The 21,533-nt window shown below is 44.2% G+C and overlaps 1 protein-coding gene across 9 annotated transcripts in view; it reads left to right on the plus strand.

Moving 5' to 3' along the window:
- Positions 1 to 21,533, plus strand: part of CNOT4 (CCR4-NOT transcription complex subunit 4) — a 106,355-nt gene that overhangs the window by 25,360 nt on the left and 59,462 nt on the right. For all 9 annotated transcript variants that reach the window (XM_039354105.1, XM_039354110.1, XM_039354109.1 and 6 more), the window contains exons 3-5: positions 18,110 to 18,307; positions 18,765 to 18,851; positions 20,863 to 20,964. In XM_039354105.1, coding sequence (XP_039210039.1) covers positions 18,110 to 18,307; positions 18,765 to 18,851; positions 20,863 to 20,964 — 387 coding nt within the window. The remainder of the gene's footprint in view (positions 1 to 18,109; positions 18,308 to 18,764; positions 18,852 to 20,862; positions 20,965 to 21,533) is intronic.

Here is a 21,533-nt window from a genome sequence, read left to right on the forward strand (position 1 = left end):
TACCTCTCCCAGGAACGCCGCAACAGCATAAAGGAGGCAATAACACAGCTACGCTGACGTCAGTCGGTAACACTGGTCAGCCTCTCCCAACTGTTAGGGAAAATGATCTCGACCATAGCAATCGTCCCATGGGCCAGACTGCATTCACGGGAGTTACAATGGTTCATGCTTCCATTCCAGAGGCAGGAGCTCAGCGCATCCCAAAGAAGGGTAGGGTTACCACAACGGGTACGGTGTTCGCTCAGATGGTGGCTATCGCCAGCCCTATTCAGAGGCTCCAACTTCAGGGAGCCGGACACAATAGTACTCACAACCGACGCAAGCCTGTTCGGTTGGGGAGCTCACCTCGGGATCAGGTGGACGCAGGGCCGCTGGTCCACAGTGGACCTCCGTCACAACATAAACTGGCTCGAACTTCGAGCCATCCATCTGGCACTATGACACTTTCACAGCAGGCTAACACGGCGCCACGTACTAGTCCTAACAGACAACGTGACAGCCAAAGCCTACATAAATCGGCAAGGGGGAACGCACTCCCGATCCCTATGGTCCGAAGCACTCCTACTGGGGACTTGGGCAGAACAAAACCTGGCCTCAATAAAAGCCGACCATATATCAGGGGAAACAAACACCCAGGCAGATCTATTGAGCAGGTCAACAGTAGATCACGCGGAATGGCACCTCCACCCGAGGATCTTCAAGGAGATCTGCCACCGCTTCGCCCTTCCTCAAGGTATTCGCTTCCCCGTCAATGCCCAGCTGACTCGCTTCTTCTCCCGATTCCCATCTGTGGAAGCGGAGCAGACGGATGCGTTACGGAGTCTATGGCCGAGGGGCCTCCTATACACTTTCCCCCCCCCTGCCTCTCCTCCCGGCCGTAATACGCAAACTTCTCCAGGAACGAGCCGAGATAATCCTAGTGGCCCCATATTGGCCCAGGAGACCTTGGTTCGCAGACTTGAGAAGCCTCTCTCACACGAATCCCTGGCGAATTCCCCCAGAGAAAGTCTCACTCAGCCAGGGGATGATCTTACACCCAGAGCCACAAAGGCTACAACTAGCCATTTGGTACTTGAACGGTCAATCTTAAAAAGGGGACTGTGTTCATAGGGAGTAATCAGGGTTATCCAGGCCTCCAGACGCCCTTCCACGAACCGTATTTACGAAACCATGTGGAAAAACTTTCAGGCATGGTGCTCTGAACGGAGCCTGTCCCTCAGAGAGCTCACAATTCCCAACATTCTGGAATTCCTACTAGGCGGCCTAGAGAGAGGCCTAGCGCCAAACACACTGCGTAGGCAGATCGCCGCCCTCTCAACAATACTGTCGGGCAACACTGGTGAACCCCTGGGCCAACATCCCCTACTCCGCTCCTTCCTCAAAGGGGCTGCGAACATTAGGCCACCTACCATACACAGGTATCCCTCGTGGGAGCTCCCACGAGTACTGCGAGCTCTCACCAGAGCACCGTTCGAACCACTCAAAACATGTGACATCCGCTACCTAACCCACAAGGTAGCATTCTTGGTAGCAATTACGTCAGCTCGTCGTATATCCGAGTTAGCCTCACTCTCAACAAGGAAAGACCTGTGTTACTTTCACAGGGACAAGGTAGTCTTGCGACTAGACCCTTCCTTCATCCCAAAGGTCAACTCCCTTTTTCACAGGTCACAAGAAATAGTCCTACCGGATTTTTGTCCAAATCCAACTCAAGCCCTAGAACGACAATGGCATACATTAGACGTCCGCAGGGCGCTAAGATACTACATTTCACGGACAGCGGAATTCCACTGTTCAGAGGCTCTCTTTATATCCTTTCACTCCTCCTCTAGGGGCCGGAAGGTCTCTTCTTCCACCATTGGCAGGTGGATCAGGGCATGCATCGCTGGGGCATACCAGGCGGAGGCTTTGCCAGTCCCCAGACATGTCACGGCTCACTCCACAAGGAGTGCTGCCACCTCGGCAGCATGGGCCACACAGGCTTCCATTGAGGAGGTTTGCAAGGCGGCCACTTGGGCCTCGCCTTCCCCATTTATTCACCACTACAAAATCGACAAATACTCCTCTGCAGAGGCCTCCTTTGGTAGGAGGGTTCTTCAGCAGGTGCTAAACCAAAGTTCCACACAGGACCAGTCTATTCCCCACCCCGAGGGACAATAGGCTTTGGTATGTCCCATTGGTGGATTATCCATCTCCAGTGCTGGAGAAGGGGCGTTGTCTTACCTGAACGCCTTTTCTCAGCAAGGAGATGGATAATCCACACCCACCCTTGTAGACCATGATGGTTAGGGGTAAATAGTTTGAGCCAAAACGTCTTGCTGTCAGTCAATGGCTTCGCTCGTGTCAAGACTGGGAATCTCGTGGTCCAGGACGGGCGTGGCAACTTTGGCTGACTGATCTGATTGGGCAGGAATACAGTCTCAACCCATTGGTGGATTATCCATCTCCGTGCTGAGAAAAGGCGTTCAGGTAAGACAACACCCCATTTCAGTTCCATTTCTGCACAGCATCAAAGGTGTTTCTTTCCATTCATGGAGGGGAGCTGAACTCCTTTGGCAGGGCAGCTCTTTTAGCCAGCCCCCAGAGACAAGAAGGAGCCAAAATCCGAGCAGAGAGTCAGCCAGTAAGGTAAGGAGCATGGGATACCTCAGGTGGGGGGGCTGGTCCAAACTATGCACCAAATGTCTCTTTGCTCAAGGGTTGAAAATTATATTTGGATTTCATCAGGGAGGATTTTCAGCTTCTGCGCATAGCCTCCCAGTATCTCCCCCACCTCACTGAACCATCTTGTGCTCCTTACCTGTAACTACCTGTGTGATTACTTAACAACCACACCTGGGAACGCAAGTATTGTGATTGTTGAGAGAAGCAGTCACATGGGCACTCAAACAACGTCTTACATAATTACTACTTTGCTCAGAAACTATGATTCTGGTCCCAGATGTGGTTATGTTGAAGACTACTTGTAAAGTGGCAAACATTGTCCTTGATTGTAAATAGTTCCCCTGTCCTATGAAAGTTGGTGGCTATATATTACTTTATACAGTGAAGGGAAAAAATATTTGATCCCCTGCTGATTTTGTATGTTTGCCCACTGACAAAGAAATGATCAGTCTATAATGTTAATGGTAGGTTTATTTTAACGGTGAGAGACAGAATAATAACAAAAAATCCAGAAAAACACATTTCAAAAAAGTTGTAAATTGATTTGCATTTTGATGAGTGAAATAAGTATTTGATTCTCTATCAATCAGCCAGATTTCTGGCTCCCAGGTGTCTTTTATAGAGGTTGCGAGCTTAGGAGCACTCTCTTAAAGGGAGTGCTCCTAATCTCAGCTTGTTACCTGTATAAAAGACACCTGTTCACAGAAGCAATCAATCAGACTCCAAACTCTTCACCATGGCCAAGACCAAAGAGCTGTCCAAGGATGTCAGGGACAAGATTGTAGACCTACACAAGGCTGGAATGGGCTACAAAATTATTACCAAGCAGCTTGGTGAGAAGGTGAAAACAGTTGGTGCAATTATTTGCAAATGGAAGAAACACAAAATAACTGTCAATCTCCCTCATTCTGGGGCTGCATGCAAGATCTCACCTCGTGAAGTGTCAATGATCATGAGAACAGTGAGGAATCAGCCCACAGCTACACAGGATGATCTTGTCAATGATCTCAAGGCAGCTGGGACCATAGTCCCCAAGAAAACAATTGGTAACACACTGCACTGTGAAGGACTGAAATTCTGCAGTGCCCACAAGGTTGCCCTGCTCAAGAAAGCACATGTGCAGGCCCATCTGAAATTTGACAATGAACATCTGAATGATTCAGAGGAGAATTGTGTGAAAGTGTTGTAGTCAGCTGAGACCACAATCGAGCTCTTTGGCATCAATTCAACTTGCTGTGTTTGGAGGAGGAGGAATGCTGCCAATGACCCCAAGAACACCATCCCCACAATCAAACATGGAAGTGGAAACATGCTTTGGGGGTGTTTTTCTACTAAGGGGGCAGGACTACTTCACCACATTAAAGGGATGATGGACAGGGCCATGTACCTTCAAATCTTGGGTCAGAACTTCCTTCCCTCAGCCAGGACATTGAAAATGGGTCGTGGATAGGTATTCCAGCATGGCAATGACCCAAAATACATGGCCAAGGCAACAAAGGAGTGGCTCAAGAAGAAGCACATTAAGGTGCTGGAGTGGCCTCGCTAGTCTCCAGACCTTAATTCCATAGAAAATCTGTAGAGGGAGCTGAAGGTTCGAGCTGTCAAACGTCAGCCTCAAAACCTTAATGACTTGGAGAGGATCTACAAAGAGAAGTGGGACAAAATCCTTCCTGAGATGTGTGCAAACCTGGTGGCCAACTACAAGAAACGTTTGACCTCTGTGATTGCCAACAAGGATTTTGCCACCAAGTATAAAGTCAGGTTTTACGAAGGGGTCAAATACTTATTTCACTCATTAAAATGCAAATCAATTTATAACTTTTTTGAAATGCGTTTTTCTGGATTTTTGTTGTTGTTATTCTGTCTCTCACTGTTAAAATAAACCTACCATTAAAATTATAGACTGATCATTTCTCTGTCAGTGGGCAAACATACAAAATCAGCAGGGGATCAAATAATTTTTTCCCTCACTGTATATTTGATCACTTTTTTGTTTTGTTGTGATTATTTTGAACTGAAATAGTATGTTCTGCAATGTTGCTTATGTCATCAGGAATGCATATCATATTTTTCTTTATGACATATTTCATGAAACCTTGAAACAAAGTATATTGTCTTCTGCTTTCTATACTTCAGAAATCACCTAGATGAAGGCCTTTATTCTGGCAAGCTCCCCAAAGCTTGGGAAATACTACCTCTGTTTGCCAACAGTGCACAACATTACACTGAGTACAGAAAGCACTGAAGTGGACTTTTGAATCCACTTGATATTATTATAATATAATATAATCCACGCATATTATTCTGTCTACTGTTTAAGGAAAGGATGTTGATTAGTTCCACTACTGTCACAGCATGAATTAAATGGTCTAACCCACAGGTCGGCAACCTGCGGCTCCAGAGCCGCATGCGGCTCTTTGAGCCTTCCCCTGTGGCTCCCAGCCTCCTCTGCCTTTGCAGAGAGAGACAGAGAGAGGCAATTGCACTTCCCTGCTTCTCTCTCTCTGGGTGTGTGTGTATGTGTGTCTGGGTGTGTGTGTGTGTGTGTGTGTGTGTGTGTGTATGTGTGTATGTATGTGTAAAAGAGAGTGCACTCACAGTGTTCTCCGAGGAGCTGTAAAGCTTTCTGGGCGGAGCTCCTCCCTTTGCTGCGTCTCTGAAGAAAGCAGGAAGCAGGAAGGGCAGGAGAGAGCTAGCTAGCCCAGCTAGGCTGACTCAGGAATTCTGGGAGTTGAAGTCCATGAGTCATAAAAGAGACGAGGTTGCCTACCCCGGAGGTTGTTGGACAACAGCTTGAAGCTTGCCAGGTGAGCAGCAGATAGGGGGGGGGGAGAAAGAGAGAGAGAGAAAGAGAGAGGGGGGGGAGAGAGAGAGAGAAAGGAAGAGAGTGGGGGAAGAGGAGTGGCAGACCAAGGGCAGATAGAGAGGGAGGGAGAGAAAGACCCTTTTGACATCTAAAATGAAGATAACGCTGCATATATCCTTTTTTTACCTGTGTGTGTATGTAATTTTATTCTCTTAAAGCATTCTCTTGGTGATCATTGTTTTAATAGTATGGATATTCCCAAGAGTCATATTTTTACTTTTATTTTTAGTGTGTGTGTGTGTGTGTGTGTGTGTGTATACACACACATATACACATACACACACACACACACACACACACACACACACACACATACACATACACACACCTATAATAAAGGTAAAAAAGGATATATGCAGTGTTATCTTCATTTTAGATATCAAAAGGGTTTTGCGGCTCCCAGTGTTTTGTTTTTGGTGGGAAACGGGTCCAAGTGGCTCTTTGAGTGTTTTGGGTTGCCTACCCCTGGTCTAACCCACTGGAAATTTGTAGTTTCAAGAGTACTGGGACTCTTTTCAATAATAAAATATTATTATTTAAACTACTGTAGTTCATTCTTATCATTTTAAAGTAATAATTTTCTGAAGGAAAAACAATTTTTCAGATGTAACACAGATGTTCATGAAATATTTGTTGTGGTTGTTTTGTTTATTAATAGATTTCTTGTAAGAATCCCACAGAGTTTAGTCTCTTGTAAGCAAAAAGTACAAAACAATTTTATTCTCCAGCACTGGAAATGAAGAATCCACCAATGGGTTAACTCTGCCTTCCTGCCCATTAGACCGATTCAGCCAATTTGTCACGCCCGTCCTAGGGTAGCCACTCCCCAGTTTTTGACTCGGTCTTCAGCCCAGACAGATGTGATAAATTGGCTCCTGGTCTAAGGCAGGTAATAGAGATTAAAATATTGATTTCTATTCATCTCACATCACAGCTACTTCAACAGCACTGGGACCAGCACTGCTCGAAATAGCCTGTGAAAGGCTTGGGGAAGTGGGTTCTTCCCTTCTAAACCTGGGATTAGCATTGAGAGAAATCCCTCTCCAATCCCTTAAGGGAAATCTCTTTCAGCTGTTCAGCGTTGGGACCAACGCTGCAGCTGGAGTTCGGAGGCTTCAATTCCTCCTAAAAGAAATTCTTAGCCAACTCCTCAGCGTTGGGAGCAACGCTGCAGCCGGAGATCTGAGATTTCAAGCCTCTTGAAGGGAAATCCTTAGCCAGCTGCTCAGCGTTGGGATTAACGCTGTAGCCGGAGCTCACCCACTCCTCCGGAGGGGGGGTGGGGACTGCCTCTTTAGATCATTCCGATCACGACCGAAGGCCAGCTGATCGGCGGACACGGTTTCTAGGAGAATTCCCTACTGATTCCTCCCCCCCAAACCTTGTTGTGACCCTGCCAGCCGACTTTCTCCCCGCGCGTCATTCCGAGCTGGCTAGCCTCCTCGCTGCCACACTAGGTTCCCTGTTGGCCATCTTGACCGCCGGGACATGTGGAGATTGCAGAAGGCACTTCTGCCTTCTGCCCTCTTCTTCTCAAATCTCCCGCCAGCAGGATGGAAGCTCCCTCTTGCCCAGTCATAAAGCCGAAAGGGAGACTTCCGCTTTCTCCCCCAGTTACAGAATCACCTCAGCCGCCATTTTTTCTTGGCCAGTGGAACAGGCGCGGCAACAGGCGCAGCAGCTCAGCAAGGCATTAAGTTCTGGTGGAGGCTCAAGTCTCCACGGGAACGAAGAAGCATCATTCTCTCTCTCTCTCTCTCTCTCTCTCTCTCTCTCTCTCTTTCGCTTCCAATAGGAGAACAGCATGGCTGTTCAGCACAAAATAACTACCTCACATCGCGCTGCAGTCTCTCCCCCCCACCCTCGATAGTTCAGAGATTGATAAACTAATTAAAGGGCATAGATATAAAGATAGAAATAATAAATAAATAAAAATAAATAAATAAATAAAATTTAAAAAACCATTTGAGATCACGTTACAATAGTTTTTTCCCCCAACCCTGGTGCACCCATTACCCTGATCACCACCACCATCACCACCCCAGCTTCTTTCAGCACCACCCGCTACAAACAAGCAGCCATAGACAAGACCAAACCCCAAAAGGGTGGGGCAGCAGCTGTTCCTCTACCAGTCTGGTGGTCAGGAGAGCGGGACGACCTTCCCCTTCTCCACCTGCTTTGCCCATCTCGCCAACTGATCCCCTACCAGAGCTCCCTCTCGGTATCACTGGGATAGCTCACCTAGGATGGAGGAGCCCACGGTATCTCAACCCATGAGCATCGCCTCCCCTCCCACCAGACACAAAAGACAAAAATCCTCCAAGCAGGAGGCGGCAGGCAGGATCAAAGCCAAGGCTAAGACCATTTCTGGAAGGAAACCTTCCAAGTTGGCTGAGAAACAGGCTAGCAGAAGGCACCGGGCTCTGGAGAAAGAGTTCTCCAAAGCGCAAAAGCAGGCCAGAGCAAAAGCGGAACAAACAGAGGAGGCACCCTTTGATCTTCCTTTGGGACCCTCTACCCAAGGAGTATGGTTTCCGGAAGAGACCCCCATGTCTCTGAGGTGGGTGAAGCCCAAGCAACCCACCAACTACCACTGCCACCGCGGGCCACACAGCCCATACCTGAGGCCACTTTCACCCCCACAGCAGCAGGACTCGGGGGCGGAGCCCGAAGTCCTCCCCTTCGAGGATCGCCTCCAAACTCTAATTGAGCAGGCACTTCACAGAATGCTGGCTGCTAGGAACAACCATGGGCCGAGACTCAAATCCATGATTGCTATACCCCCACCCAGTTTCTTACCAGGGGAAACCAAATATCAGGACTCCTCCTCCCTGTCAGTCCTTTCACAGCAGAGGTTCCTCTCCCACGGAGGATGACCAACATGACATGTCATGGTGGGAGGAGGAAGATCCTCCTCCAGATCCCCCCCCCCCAATTTGGAGGGGTATTTAACTCTTCCTTCTTCTTACCACTGCTTCGCAGAGCCAGCTGCATAGCCAACATTGGCCCGGATCATATTCCATAGCCAGAAGCACCGCACGGTTCAGATCAGTTGTTTTTAGAACCCGTGGTAGCTCAGCACCACGTCCCTTACCCGGTACTCTTTCGGAATGCCATCAAGAAACAATGGACATCACTGGACACCTTCCCAACACCGGGGGGAACAGACAGGAAGTTATTTAGCATAACACCAGAACAGTCAGAGGATCTCGAGGTTCCTAAGGTAGATGAACCCTTCGGTTTCCTCTTCTCCCTGTCCACAGTCAGGAGACATGGCAGAGGTATTAAAGTCCAATGACAGGAGATGGAAACTCACATTCCGCAGGACCCACCAGGCGGCAGCGTGGCCAGTAAGAGCCGCCACCTGTGCATCCTTCTTTGCAAGAACCTCCCTACTCTGGATCCGTCAACTACAAGCCAGACTTCCCCAGGAGGAGGTACATACACAACAGGACCTGAGCAAGCTTGCTGCAGCATCAGAGTACATCTCTAATGCCACGCTACATGCGGCAAGGTTTTCATCCAGAGCAATAGCATCCAACATCCCAGCACGTAGGATGTTATGGCTCAAACAGTGGCAAACTGATCCAAAGGCCAAGTGGCGCCTAGCCATGGCCCCTTACCAGGGTGGACAGTTATTCAGTGAGGCGCTGAACCCTTACCTAACTGAAAATAAGGATAAGCGGAAGGTACTGGCCCACTCCAGCAGACGGGCCGACAGGCATCCAATCCCGTACTCCTGTAGGCAGTCCTTTTGGACAGGAATAGGCACAGGATTCCCTCAGCCACCCTGGCCCTTCACTCCTAGGCAAGATCGCCAACAGGACAGGCCCAGGCCTGGGCCCAGACCCAGGCACCAAACCTAGAGCAAACGGCCCTTTTGGGGAGGAGGGCGTTCAAGTGACTCTCGAGCGGACGCCCCAATAGGTGCCAGAGTGGCATTCTTTATCCGCCAGTGGGAAGTCACCACCACGGACTCCTGGGTTCGCCAAACTATCTGCTATGGCCTGTCCCTGGAGTTCGTATCCAGCTCCCCCAGAACGCTTCGTCCCTTGTCCTCAATCAAGGAACCCCACCAAAAGCAAACTCATGTGAGAGGCTATCTGACATCTCCTAGAGATAAGGGCCATAGAACAGGTTCCAGCTGGGAACCGGGGGGGCGGGGATTCTTCTCCATCCTATTTGTGGTCCCCAAGTCCTCGGTGGGTTGGAGGGCGGTCCTGGATCTCAAGGGTCTGAACCATCACATCGCCTATCGAAAGTTCAAAATGCAAACCCTCCATTCCAACTTGGGCAGCATAAGGCACGGGGACCTCCTGACATCCATAAACCTCCTGGAAGCGTACCTACACATTCCCATTGCTCCCAGTCACCAGTGGTTCCTCAGGTTCTGCTATGCGGGACACCACTTCCAGTACAGGGCCCTCCTGTTCGGTCTCTCGTCAGCCCCAAGGGTGTTCACCAAGATCCTGGCAGTGCTAGCCGCACACCCAAGATCAATACCGATGCGCGTCCAGTGCTACCTGGACAGCATTCTCATTCAGTCATCCTCCTCTCAGGTCGCCCAGTCAGACCTAGCATTGACAATCAGGGTCCTTCAGGAACACGGGTTTTCGGTCAACTTTCAAAAAAGTCAGACTAGTCCATCCATCCGTCTCCTACACCTGGGTGCCATCATAGACACACTCGGGCCAGGTCTACCTATCACAGGAGCGCCACGACAGCATACGATCCCTAGTGCTAAGAGTATGCAGGGAACAAGAAGTTCCACTGGTCATGCTCTCCCAGCTACTGGGGAAGATGGTATCGTGCATGGCAGTAGTTCCTTGGGCAAGACTACATTCCAGGGACCTTCAGTGGTTCCTCCTTTCATTCCAGAGGCTGAAGCTCAGCTCTTCCAACAGGCGAGTAAGAGTCCCACCAGAAACATTATGATCCCTCAAATGGTGGTCATCACCAGCAGTAGCCAGAGGTTCATACTTCAGGGAACCCGACTGGCTCACACTCACGACGGACGCCAGCCTGTTTGGCTGGGGAATGCACCTGCAGTCTCTGTGGGTACAGGGACAATGGTCCCAGGCGAATCGGGAACAAAATATCAATTGGTTGGAGTTAAGGGCCATACACTTGGCCCTCCAACAATTCCACAGCAGGATAGCGGGGCAACATGTACTAATCCTCACAGACAATGTGTCAGCAGACGCACACGTGAACCGGCAGGGGGGCACCCAATCCAGGTCCCTCATGACTGAGGCCCAAGCTCTGGGACACTGGGTGGAGGCAAACCTTGCCTCCATCAGGGCTGAACACATTTCGGGGGAGGCGAACAGACAAGCGGACTTTCTAAGCAGGTTGACCATGGATCACTCCAAATGGCATCCGCATCCAGACCTATTCGTGGAAATAGCACAGAAGTTCGGGCAGCCGGTCGTGGACTTGTTCGCATCCCTGACGAACGCCCAACTCCCGAGGTTCATCTCAAGGTTTCCATTGTCGGGAGCGAAGGAAATGGACGCCCTGCATTGCCCATGGCTGAGGGGGCTACTTTACGCATTTCCCCCTCTTCTGTTGATCCCAGCAACCATCCGCAGGGTATTGCAGGAACGAGCGGAGGTCATACTTGTGGCCCCACACTGGCCACGAAGACGGTGGTTCGCAGATCTGGTGAATCTCTCCAGATCCCTCCCATGGAAGATTCCCCTGGAACAAGTGTCACTCAGCCAGGGAGATCTGCAACACCCAGACCCCCAATAGCTACAGTTAGCCTCCTGGCACTTGAACGCCGGATCTTGAGCAGGGAATCATACCTGCCGAGAGCAATCTCTATGATACAGGCATCCTGCCGACTGGCAACAAATCGCATCTATGATTCCATATGGAAAAACTTCTGCAATTGGGGCAAGAAGTGATTATTTGATGTCTCGGACCTGACAGTCCCAAACATCCTAGAATATTTGCTCGAAGGCCTTGACAGGCCTAGCACCGAACACCATTCGCAGACAGGTTGCGGCGCTATCCACCCTACTCACCTGTGCCAATTCAGTCCCATTGGCACAACACCCCAGGATTCGCGCCTTCCTTAAGGGTGCCTCCAATACAAAACCACCCATAGTTCACAGGTACCCTTCATGGGAATTACCACGGGTCCTTCAGGCTTTTACCAAGGCACCATTCGAGCCCATCAAGTCTTGTACCCTGAGGGCCCTATCCCTCAAAGTAACCTTCCTGGTTGCTATCACTTCGGTCAGATGCATCTCTGAACTTGCGGCACTGTCAGGGAAGATCTCTGCACCTTTCATCAAGATGAGGTTGTCCTCCATTTGGACCCAACCTTCGTCCCCAAGGTTAATACCCTATTCCATAGGGTCCAAGAAATCGTCTTACCAGATTTCTTCTCCAACCCGTCTCATGCCCTGGAACAACAGTGGCACACACTGGACGTTCGGAGGGCATTACGACATTATATCACGCGAACAGCGCCCTTCCGCAAGTCGGAAGCTCTCTTCGTCTCATTCTACCATGCCTCTAGTGGGCGGAAGCTGTCCGCTTCAACCATAGGCAGGTGGATCAGAACTTGCATTGCGGAAGTGTATCAATCACTTTCTCTACCAGCACCGGGACAGATCACAGCACATTCCACTCACAGTGCTGCGGCCTCCACGGCGTAGGCCACACGGGCCCCTATCGAGGTTTGCAGGGCGGCGACATTGTCTTCGCCCTTCCCACTCATCCAACACTACAAGATAGACCGCTTTGCCTCCATGGAAGCCTTCTTTGGAAGGAGGGTTCTCCAGCAGGTAATCTCAGCGGACACAGCTTCAGCCTCTCCTATTTTCCCCCCATTGGGACAGTGAGGCTTTGGTATGTCCCATTGGTGGATTCTCCATCTCCAGTGCTGGAGAAGGGGCGTTGTCTTACCTGAACGCCTTTTCTCAGCACGGAGATGGAGAATCCACTCCCACCCTTAAAATCAATTAGCTCATAGTAGGGTACCGGGAGCCAACACGTTGAATGGTAGTCAGCTACTTCGCCTTCGTCAAAACTGGGGAGTGGCTACCCTAGGACGGGCATGACAAATTGGCTGACTCAGTCTAATGGGCAGGAAGGCAGAGTTAACCCATTGGTGGATTCTCCATCTCCGTGTTGAGAAAAGGCGTTCAGGTAAGACAACGCCCCTTTCCCGAAACCACCTACACTTGACAGTTCTCTTATTTTTGAAGTTCACTGGTCAACAGTATAATAAACTTTATTTATTTAATGTCTTATCATTGATTGTAACAATACAGTTTCCTCTTAACTTCCTGAATCAGTTTATGCTTTTTAAATCATTGGTGGCTTCATTCTTCTTTCAAAAAACCATGTTATGAAGCAACAAATGATTGAATAAATTAATTGTGGCATACATTTTGCATATAAGATTCTATTTTATTGGGTACACGAAATGTTACGACTGATGCAACAAATGATGCTATTCTTTAGTGAGGAGCTCCAATACTGTACATCTGCATTTTGTATAAAGCAATAAAGTAGTGAATCCTCTCATTTATTCCTAACAGAATCTCCAGCTAGGATTTGGGGTGGGGGTGGGGTTGAATGATCCCCTGACCAAATAGCTTTGAATAAGGATCTTGAAAAGCCACTGAGATTAACGTCCTTGTGAAATTATTCCTGTTTTTCCTTTCTGAAAACTGTTAGTTCAGATAGCTTCCATGTTTTAGTGATGCTGCAATATGTAGTAGCTTTTCCTTAAATGTGTATCTTTTTCAAAATGTATTGTAATAATTTAGCTAATAACTATTTGGTCCATTTACTTTGAGTGCTTCTGATGACAGAGCTGTTTATGCTTGACAATGGGTCACTTTTCATATATGACTAATAGATAAAGAAGGCTAAATGTTGTGTTTCATGAGATTGAAGCAGTGCCATCTTTCTTTAAATACTACAATATATAACTGCAAATTAGCAAGCATTATGGCAAAGACCACTTGGGATTGTATCCCTTCTTTGTTGCACTTATCACTTGTGTTTCTGCCACCATTGATTGAATTTTTTCAGGTTAAATTATTTGATTAGAATGTCAATTACTACTTGCTCTATGCAAACAAAAATGCTCTACAGTTTTTTTGAAAAGCTAATTTAATATACTCAGTAATCTTAATTCCCAGTGAATACCCTGATAAATAGTTTTCTTGCAATAGTGTAGAAATGGTTTGCTATTTTCTATTTAGAGATTGTCTTCAGATTCCTAGTTTAGTCTATATATCTAACATTCCTTAGAAATCTCCAATACTAATTAAGTTTGACTCTTTCTGGCTTTTTAGTATAGGCATGGTTGCTAAGTGTTACCTTTGTAGCATTTAAATTACTTATTAACACATTTAGAAATAAGCATGTTGTTTTGTGCATCTTATAGATTTTGAGGGTGAAGGTTCGTTCTCCGAGTTTGTGGGTTGGTTTCCGAATGTTTCATTACAAGGCTAGGTAACATCTTCAGCAGAGTTTAGGGGATGTCAGTGTCAATGTTCTGTTTATAAGGGCTTTAGGTGTGTGTGTGTGACAAGTGAAGGTCTTGTGATGGATCAGGTCATTATAGATCTTCCTGTGAAATGCCTTCTCAGTTCATTCTCTCATACTGTATAGTAAAATAATAACTTAGCAGCTAGTATATCATGTTAGTGTTGTCTCTTACTCATCAGTATATTTTAAACAAATCTATTTTTTGGTATTAGGTTCAAAAATGAATGTAATAGCACTAGTTAAGGTAGTATTTTCAAACTAGATTTTGTAATATATGTATCTTAGGTAAATGCTTCAAATTTCAGCAGTGAGAATAATGCCAGCTTGTATGTCCTTATCTGTCTCTTCTTAAATTCTGCAGTGGCAAAAATTGGACATCTTATAAAGGACAGTAGCAAAGTTTAACAGAGATACCTGACAAAAATTAGAAATTAGATTATCTGTTTTAGCTTATTTGAATAATTTTTTGAGTAATTTGCAAAATATTCACTGTAACAAGTACTGGTTCTGCAAAGAAATGTAATGTAGGAATTATTCACTGAGAGAAATATACATCATCACCAAAAAGTACAGATATGATTCCTATCATCCCTGCTGAATAGTAGATTGTAATAAAACAAGGATTCCTGAAAATAAGGAGGAGATATTATATTACTATTATTATCGATCATCGCACAGTCAGCCAGATGTTCAGACTGGATTTGGCATTTTGTCTACCTATCGAGTCCTTACCCAGGACCTGGGATAGGCAGATGTGGATGTTTGATGGTATTACAGATATTGTCGCAGGATGGAAGCAGTTCCTAATAAGGCCACCTTTTGCAATTGACTATTAGCGAATTTGTCAATGCCAATGGTGTTCAAATGGTGCTCCAGTTGTTTTGGGATTCACCCAAGGCACCTATTGCTATTGGTACTACCCTTGCTTGCTTTTGCCACAGTCTTTCTATTTCTATTTGTAGGTCTTTGTATTTTGTTATCTTCTCCAGTTCTTTCTCGTCTATTCTGCTGTCTCCAGGCACTGCCACATCCACTATCCAGACTTTTTTGTCTTTCTTATCGACAATTGTTAAGTCTGGGGTGTTATGTTGCAGGTGCTTGTCTGTTTGAATTCTGAAGTCCCAGAGCAGTTTAATTTTATCATTTTCTATGACTTTCTCTATTTTATGATCCCACCAGTTTTTGCTTACAGGCAAATGATATTTTTTGCAGATCTTCCAATGCACCATTGTTGCTACTTTGTCATGCCGCTGCTTGTAATCAGTTTGTGCAATCTTCTTGCAACAGCTTACCAAGTGGTCCACTGTTTCTTCAGCTTCTTTGCATAGGCGGCACTTACTGTCTGTTGCTGTCTTCTCAATTTTGACTTTGTATGCATTTGTCCTTAAGGCTTGGTCTTGTGCAGCCAGAATTAGTCCCTCGGTCTCTTTCTTCAATTTTCCTGCTCTTAGCCATTGCCAGGTTTTATTATTATCTGCTTTCCCAGCTATTTTTTTCATGTATTGGCCATGTAGTGCTTTGTCTTCCCATGCCTCTATTCTGTTCTTCATTTGGTCTTTCTTGTAGGCCAGTTTGGTCTCTCCAGTAGTTAGTAAGCCTTCCTGATATACTAATTTCAGTGCATCTTCATCATTGTTCTTCAGATATTCTTCCAAAGCCATTTTTTCTTCTTCAACCATCTGATGTACTTGTAGCATTCCACGCCCACCTATTTGCCTTGGTAGATAAAGTCTATCAATGTCACTGCGTGGATGAAGGGCATGATTCATTGTCATTATTTTTCTGGTCTGCCTATCCATTGCTTTTAGTTCTGCTTGAGTCCAGTCCACTATTCCAGCTGTGTACCTAATGACTGGGATTGCCCAGGTGTTGATTGCCTTTATGGTATTTCCTCCATTGAGTTTGGATTTTAAGATCTTCTTCACTCTCTTGATGTATTCACCTCTAATCTTTTTCTTGACTTCAGTGTGCTTGATGTTGTCAGCTTGAAGGATACCCAAGTATTTGTAGTACTCTTCCTCATCCAGACTCTTAATGTTATTTTCGTGGGGCATCTTGATTCCTTCAGTTTTCATTATTTTTCCTTGTTTGATAGTAAGTGTGGCACATTTGTCCAAGCCAAACTCCATTACAATATCTTGGCTATATATACGGACAGTGTTGAGCAGCGATTCTATTTCAGATGATGTTTTTCCATACAGCTTCAGATCATCCATATAAAGGAGGTGGGATAGTCTGGCAGATGTTTTTGATGTTTGATAGCCATGTCCTGAGTTATTCAGTATTGTTGACAGAGGAAACAGTGCAATAACAAATAGTAATGGTGATAATGAATCTCCTTGAAATATTCCTCTCTTGATATTAACCTCTCCCAGCCTCTCACCATTGATCTGCAACTGTGTCTTCCATTGTGCCATCGATCTTTGCACAAATTTTCTGATGTTTCTACTGACTCCTGTTATTTCTAGGCACTTTATTATCCAATCATGTGGCAGAGAGTCAAATGCCTTTTTGTAGTCAATCCATGCCACATTCAGGTTGGTCTTCCTTCTCTTGCAGTTTTCCAAGATCATTTTGTCTATTAGGAGTTGATCTTTTGTTCCTCTGCTGTTGGGGCGGTTTCCTTTCTGCTCAGGTGGAAAGAGATTGTTTTCAACTAGATGCTGTTGCACTGCATCAGCTACTACACCAGTTAGTAATTTGAAAGTTGTTGGTAAGCAGGTAATTGGCCTGTAGTTACCTGGTGTTGCCCCTTTTGCTGGATTTTTCATTATTAGGTAGGCTTTCCCAGTTGTTAGCCACTTTTCAATTTCTCCTCCTTGTAGTATATTGTTGAACTGTTTGGCAAGAGTGGGTGTATAACAGTTAGATGTTTCAACCAAAACCCATGCAGTTCATCTTCACCTGGTGCTGACCAATTTTTGATTTTCTTTGCTCTTTTTTCTACCATTTTTTGTTGTTATTACTAGTTCTTTCATTTCAACTTCTGTTTTATTTGCATCCACCTCTTTTAACCAAGCCGCATCCTTGTTGTATTTCTTTGGGTTATCCCATATCTGCTTCCAGAACTTGCACTGTTTCTTCCTTGTCAGGTACTGACTGATTCCTTGCAGTTTCTCCATTGATGGATTGGTAGAAACGTTTCTGATTGGATTGAAATTGGAGGTTCTGCCTATAGTTTGCAATTCGAGCTTCATATCTACTGATTTTCCTGGCTATAGCTGTTATTTGTTGCTTTATTATTTCCAGTGCTTCCTTGATCTTCCTTGTTTCTAAGTGGTATTTCTTGATTAGGTATTCTTTGGTCTTCTTGTTCTTCAGCTTCTTTTCTTTCATCTGTTCTAGCTTGCTTGCATGTGATCTTAACTTGCTGATCTTATTTTCTAGTCTAACCTTCCATTTTTCTGGTGCACTGTTTGTTTGTTTTTCTTCTTTGTTGATTTTGCATCCCAGGTATTCAGTTATAACTGCAGCTGTGCTGTACATTAGTTGGTTTGTTTCTTGCAGTGAATTGGTGCTTATACTTGCTATTGCAGTATTTGCATCTTTTAATGCTTGTGCTAGCTGTTTCTTTGGAACAAGCTTCAATGCAGGCAGCCTTATTCTGTTGTTTTTGTGCTGTTCTAGATGCTCAGTTATTCTTTGTTTCAATTCTTTTATTTCTTTAGTTAGAGGTTTTTGTTCTTCCTGAGGAAGAGGTGCCTGGTTTCCAAATGAGAACAGTTGTATATCTCTGCTGGATTCCTTCACTGCCAACTCCCCCTGGTTTGCCTCTACATTCTGAATTACTTCTGGTAAGGCTTTGATTTCTTTGCCCTGGGTAAACCTTTGCAGTTCGTCCAATTCTGTTTCTGTGAATATTTTATTTCGTGTTATAAATCGGCGTTGATCTGCTAGTCTCTGTTATTATTATTATTATTATTATTATTATTATTATTATTATTATTAATGAATATCAGGGAACTTTTTCCAAAGTTGGTTTCACTCAGCAAGATTTTCCATTCTTTGTAGCTCTTTAGGCAGTGTCAGTTCCAGCGTTATTTCTTATTCCTTTTTTTAAAGCCATATCCAGAAGATCCAGCAGTATATAAACCACTCTCCCAAGAAGAGCTGCAGAGGATAAAAAATGAAAAGAAGCAGAAACAAAATGAGAGAAAACAGAAGATATCAGAGAATCGTAAGCATCTGGCCAGTGTACGGGTTGTACAGAAGAATCTTGTTTTTGTAGTAGGTTTATCCCAGCGTCTAGCAGATCCAGAGGTAAGCTGTTTCTAGCAGTGCACCTTTCACTTTTCTAGTGTATTCTTTTTTTAAAGGTAAAAATGGTTTAAAATGGATGGATACATGATTACTTTCTATGTATAAACTGATCTTTTAGTGAAATTATGGGAAGTTATGAACAATATTACTCCATGTGATCAAGATTTTATTTATTAAGACTTGAGTTTTTGATAATATATTCTGAAATTTTGCATTGTGTCTTAACTATGTTAAGGTTACCAAATGCGATTGTTATTCTGGACTTTTCAGAAGTATTTAACACAATAGTGATGTATTGTTTTTATAGGTTGAGTTGTCTGATACTTAACATCATTTTATTTTTCCTGAAAGTTAAATTTAAAAGATTTTTTCAAAGCCAACGCAAATAGTTCAAATATATCTTAAACAATGGTAACTTGCAATTATAAAATTTATTGTTATACATTATTCAATACAGGTTTTGAAAAGGCCAGAATATTTTGGAAAATTTGGTAAAATACACAAAGTTGTCATCAATAATAGCACATCATATGCAGGCTCACAGGTAAGACATTGTTCTGTACCTCTGGGGAAAAGAAGCAAATTCAGTATTTCTGTGGAATGTAAAGAGTTATGTGTTAGTATACCATTGTTAATATTTTATTTAGTGATGTAATAACTAATTTTCAGTCAAATACATAAACTAGATTACTACATCATGATTTAAGAGGATTCTTAAATTATGGGCATTGCATAAGAATAGTTACAGAATTCTACTTATTTTGACTCAGTTTATGAATTAACATTTGGTATCAATACATATATTCATATTCCATACTGAAATGCATGAAGTCTGAACAATCAGCCTTGTTTAGTCAATATAGTCATTAATAATATAATCTAATAAAGTAATTGTTTTTAATTTTCCTCTCATCTGGAGAATAATATATTGAAGAAAGGAATGCTTATTCCATATTAATATTCAGATTACTTGGTAGGAATGTACAGCCTTCAAAAATCAGCAACTTTAAGAAGTTGCTGCTAAATGCTATGTGAGTGCCAACATGTGCTATAATACAGGGCTTTTCAACCAGTGGTATGGGTACCACCTGTGGCATATTGGCACCTGGCAGGTGGTACACGACCATCCTAAAAAAGTGGTAGTGGGGGAGGGGAATGAACTGAACTGGTGGTAGCACCACACAAGCCTGAGCGAGAGATGGCTGGAGCTGTCAGGGCTCAGTGGAAGCGCCAGGATCAGCGCCAGGCTCCAGCTGCAGCTCGGCGCTGATCCTGGCGCTTCTGCTGAGTCCTGAAGAAGCACCGATCAACTGGAAAGCAGCAGTGATCCTGACATGTCTGCTGAGCCCAGAAGAAGCGTTAATCAGCTGGAATGTTGCAGCATCTCCAGGGTCTTGTGATTTACGTTCAGATGCTTGGCAATTGATTCATATTTATGACGGTCACAGTGTCCCAAGATCATGTGAAGTTACCAAAATCTGCTGCAACCACCCAGCAGACAGGGGGAATAAAAACCAAACACCCTCCACCCCACCCCCGCTGCCAATCCTCAACAGAAATGCTCACAACAATGGAAACCTCGGACAGGAGGAAGAGCGCCACCGGGCAGGCAGGCAGGTGTCTTGCTCGGCTGTGGCTTGGGGGGCACTTTTTTCAGTGCCACTGTAACTTCGAACAGTCACTAAGCGAACTGTTGTAAGTCGAGGACTACCTGTACTTTATCACTTTTTTCCTTTTGGGGGGTCATCAAGTTTTTGACACCTTGCTAGGCGACTGGTGGTACTTGGATATTGCCAGATCCTAAAAGTGGTACAATGGGTGAAAAAGTTGAAAAGCCCTGCTATAGCGTACCTATTTACCATTGAACTGAAAGTGCTGCACAATTAAATTACTTTGAACAATTGATTTTAAATGCTAAAGGAACAAATAGAATCCTAAGAAAACAAGTAAATCCAATAGCATAATGGAGATTTTGGATAATTATGGTATTGGCATTTTCCTGATCCTCCTACGAAATTATATAAAAAGTTAGGTAGAAATAGTAGCACACTAATTTGAGAATTTACTAGTTCAAATATCTCTTTAGTCATAAAGTTAAAGGTGAATTTTAACAAATTGTTGTTTTTCCATAAAATAGTTTTTTATGATTTTAGATGATTTGGTCTGTTGAATACATTTACCCATGTGTGCAATGGTTTTGAAACAAATTAATTTTAAGATTTGCAATTTTGTCACATTTTAAAATATTCTTTTATTTGTGTAATGAAGCAGAAATAGCTTTTAAGATGTTTCTTGCCAGTACCTGAGATGATTTTTTTCCATGTAAAAATAACTTTGTTAATAACGTTTATTTTTACATTGAGTTTAATTATATATTAATCATATATTGCAGTCCCAATTATTACTAATTTTAAAGTAAATAATAGTAATTTGGAAAGTTTTATCTAGACTTATTTTTATAAATTAACTTTTACTTAAGTTTTACATTTGGCTTTCAGCTTCATAAAATTTTAAGTACTTAAGGATCTGACTTGTAAATTTTTTAAAAAATCTAGGGTCCAAGTGCAAGTGCATATGTAACATACATCCGGTCAGAAGATGCCCTCAGAGCTATACAATGTGTTAATAATGTGGTAGTAGATGGAAGAACACTTAAGGTAATGTTAACAAATGTTTTATAACTTTAGCATTTACATTTGTATAAGAATTTATCAGATTTATCCAACGGAAAGACAAAGGGGGGGTTCTCTTATATTTGGCAGATAGACAGGCACTGAAGGCAAAACTAATGGGCGGAAAATGCATATATCTAGTTGAAAATACTGTGAACCAGTTGTCTAAAGACTCAGACAAGGAAAAGAAGGTATTTATATTGCTTTTGCCTTATTGAGGCACAGATTTTTCCAGAATCCTCATTGTAGATACAATGATTTTTGTTCATCCTTCTCATTTCCTCTCTAACTGTGGATACTTACTGGAGAACTGGGGATGAGATGAATGTACTTTTATACCACCTCAGCTTAAATGGCAATAAACTATTGTAGGATTAATGATTGACAGGAACCAAAAAACTTTTTCATACTTACCTGGGAGTAATAGCCATTGAACTCAATGAGACAGCTGCCCAGAGTCTCTTGGTTGAGTTGGGCTATAGAAGTTGAATAAATAAATGAATAAATTCTTCAGAATAACATGCATACTTGGTAAGCTCAGTAGAGGTAGTCCT

Source organism: Crotalus tigris, unplaced genomic scaffold, assembly GCF_016545835.1.
Source record: "Crotalus tigris isolate CLP2741 ecotype Arizona unplaced genomic scaffold, ASM1654583v1 scf7180000018548.2558034, whole genome shotgun sequence".
NCBI lineage: Eukaryota > Metazoa > Chordata > Lepidosauria > Squamata > Viperidae > Crotalus > Crotalus tigris.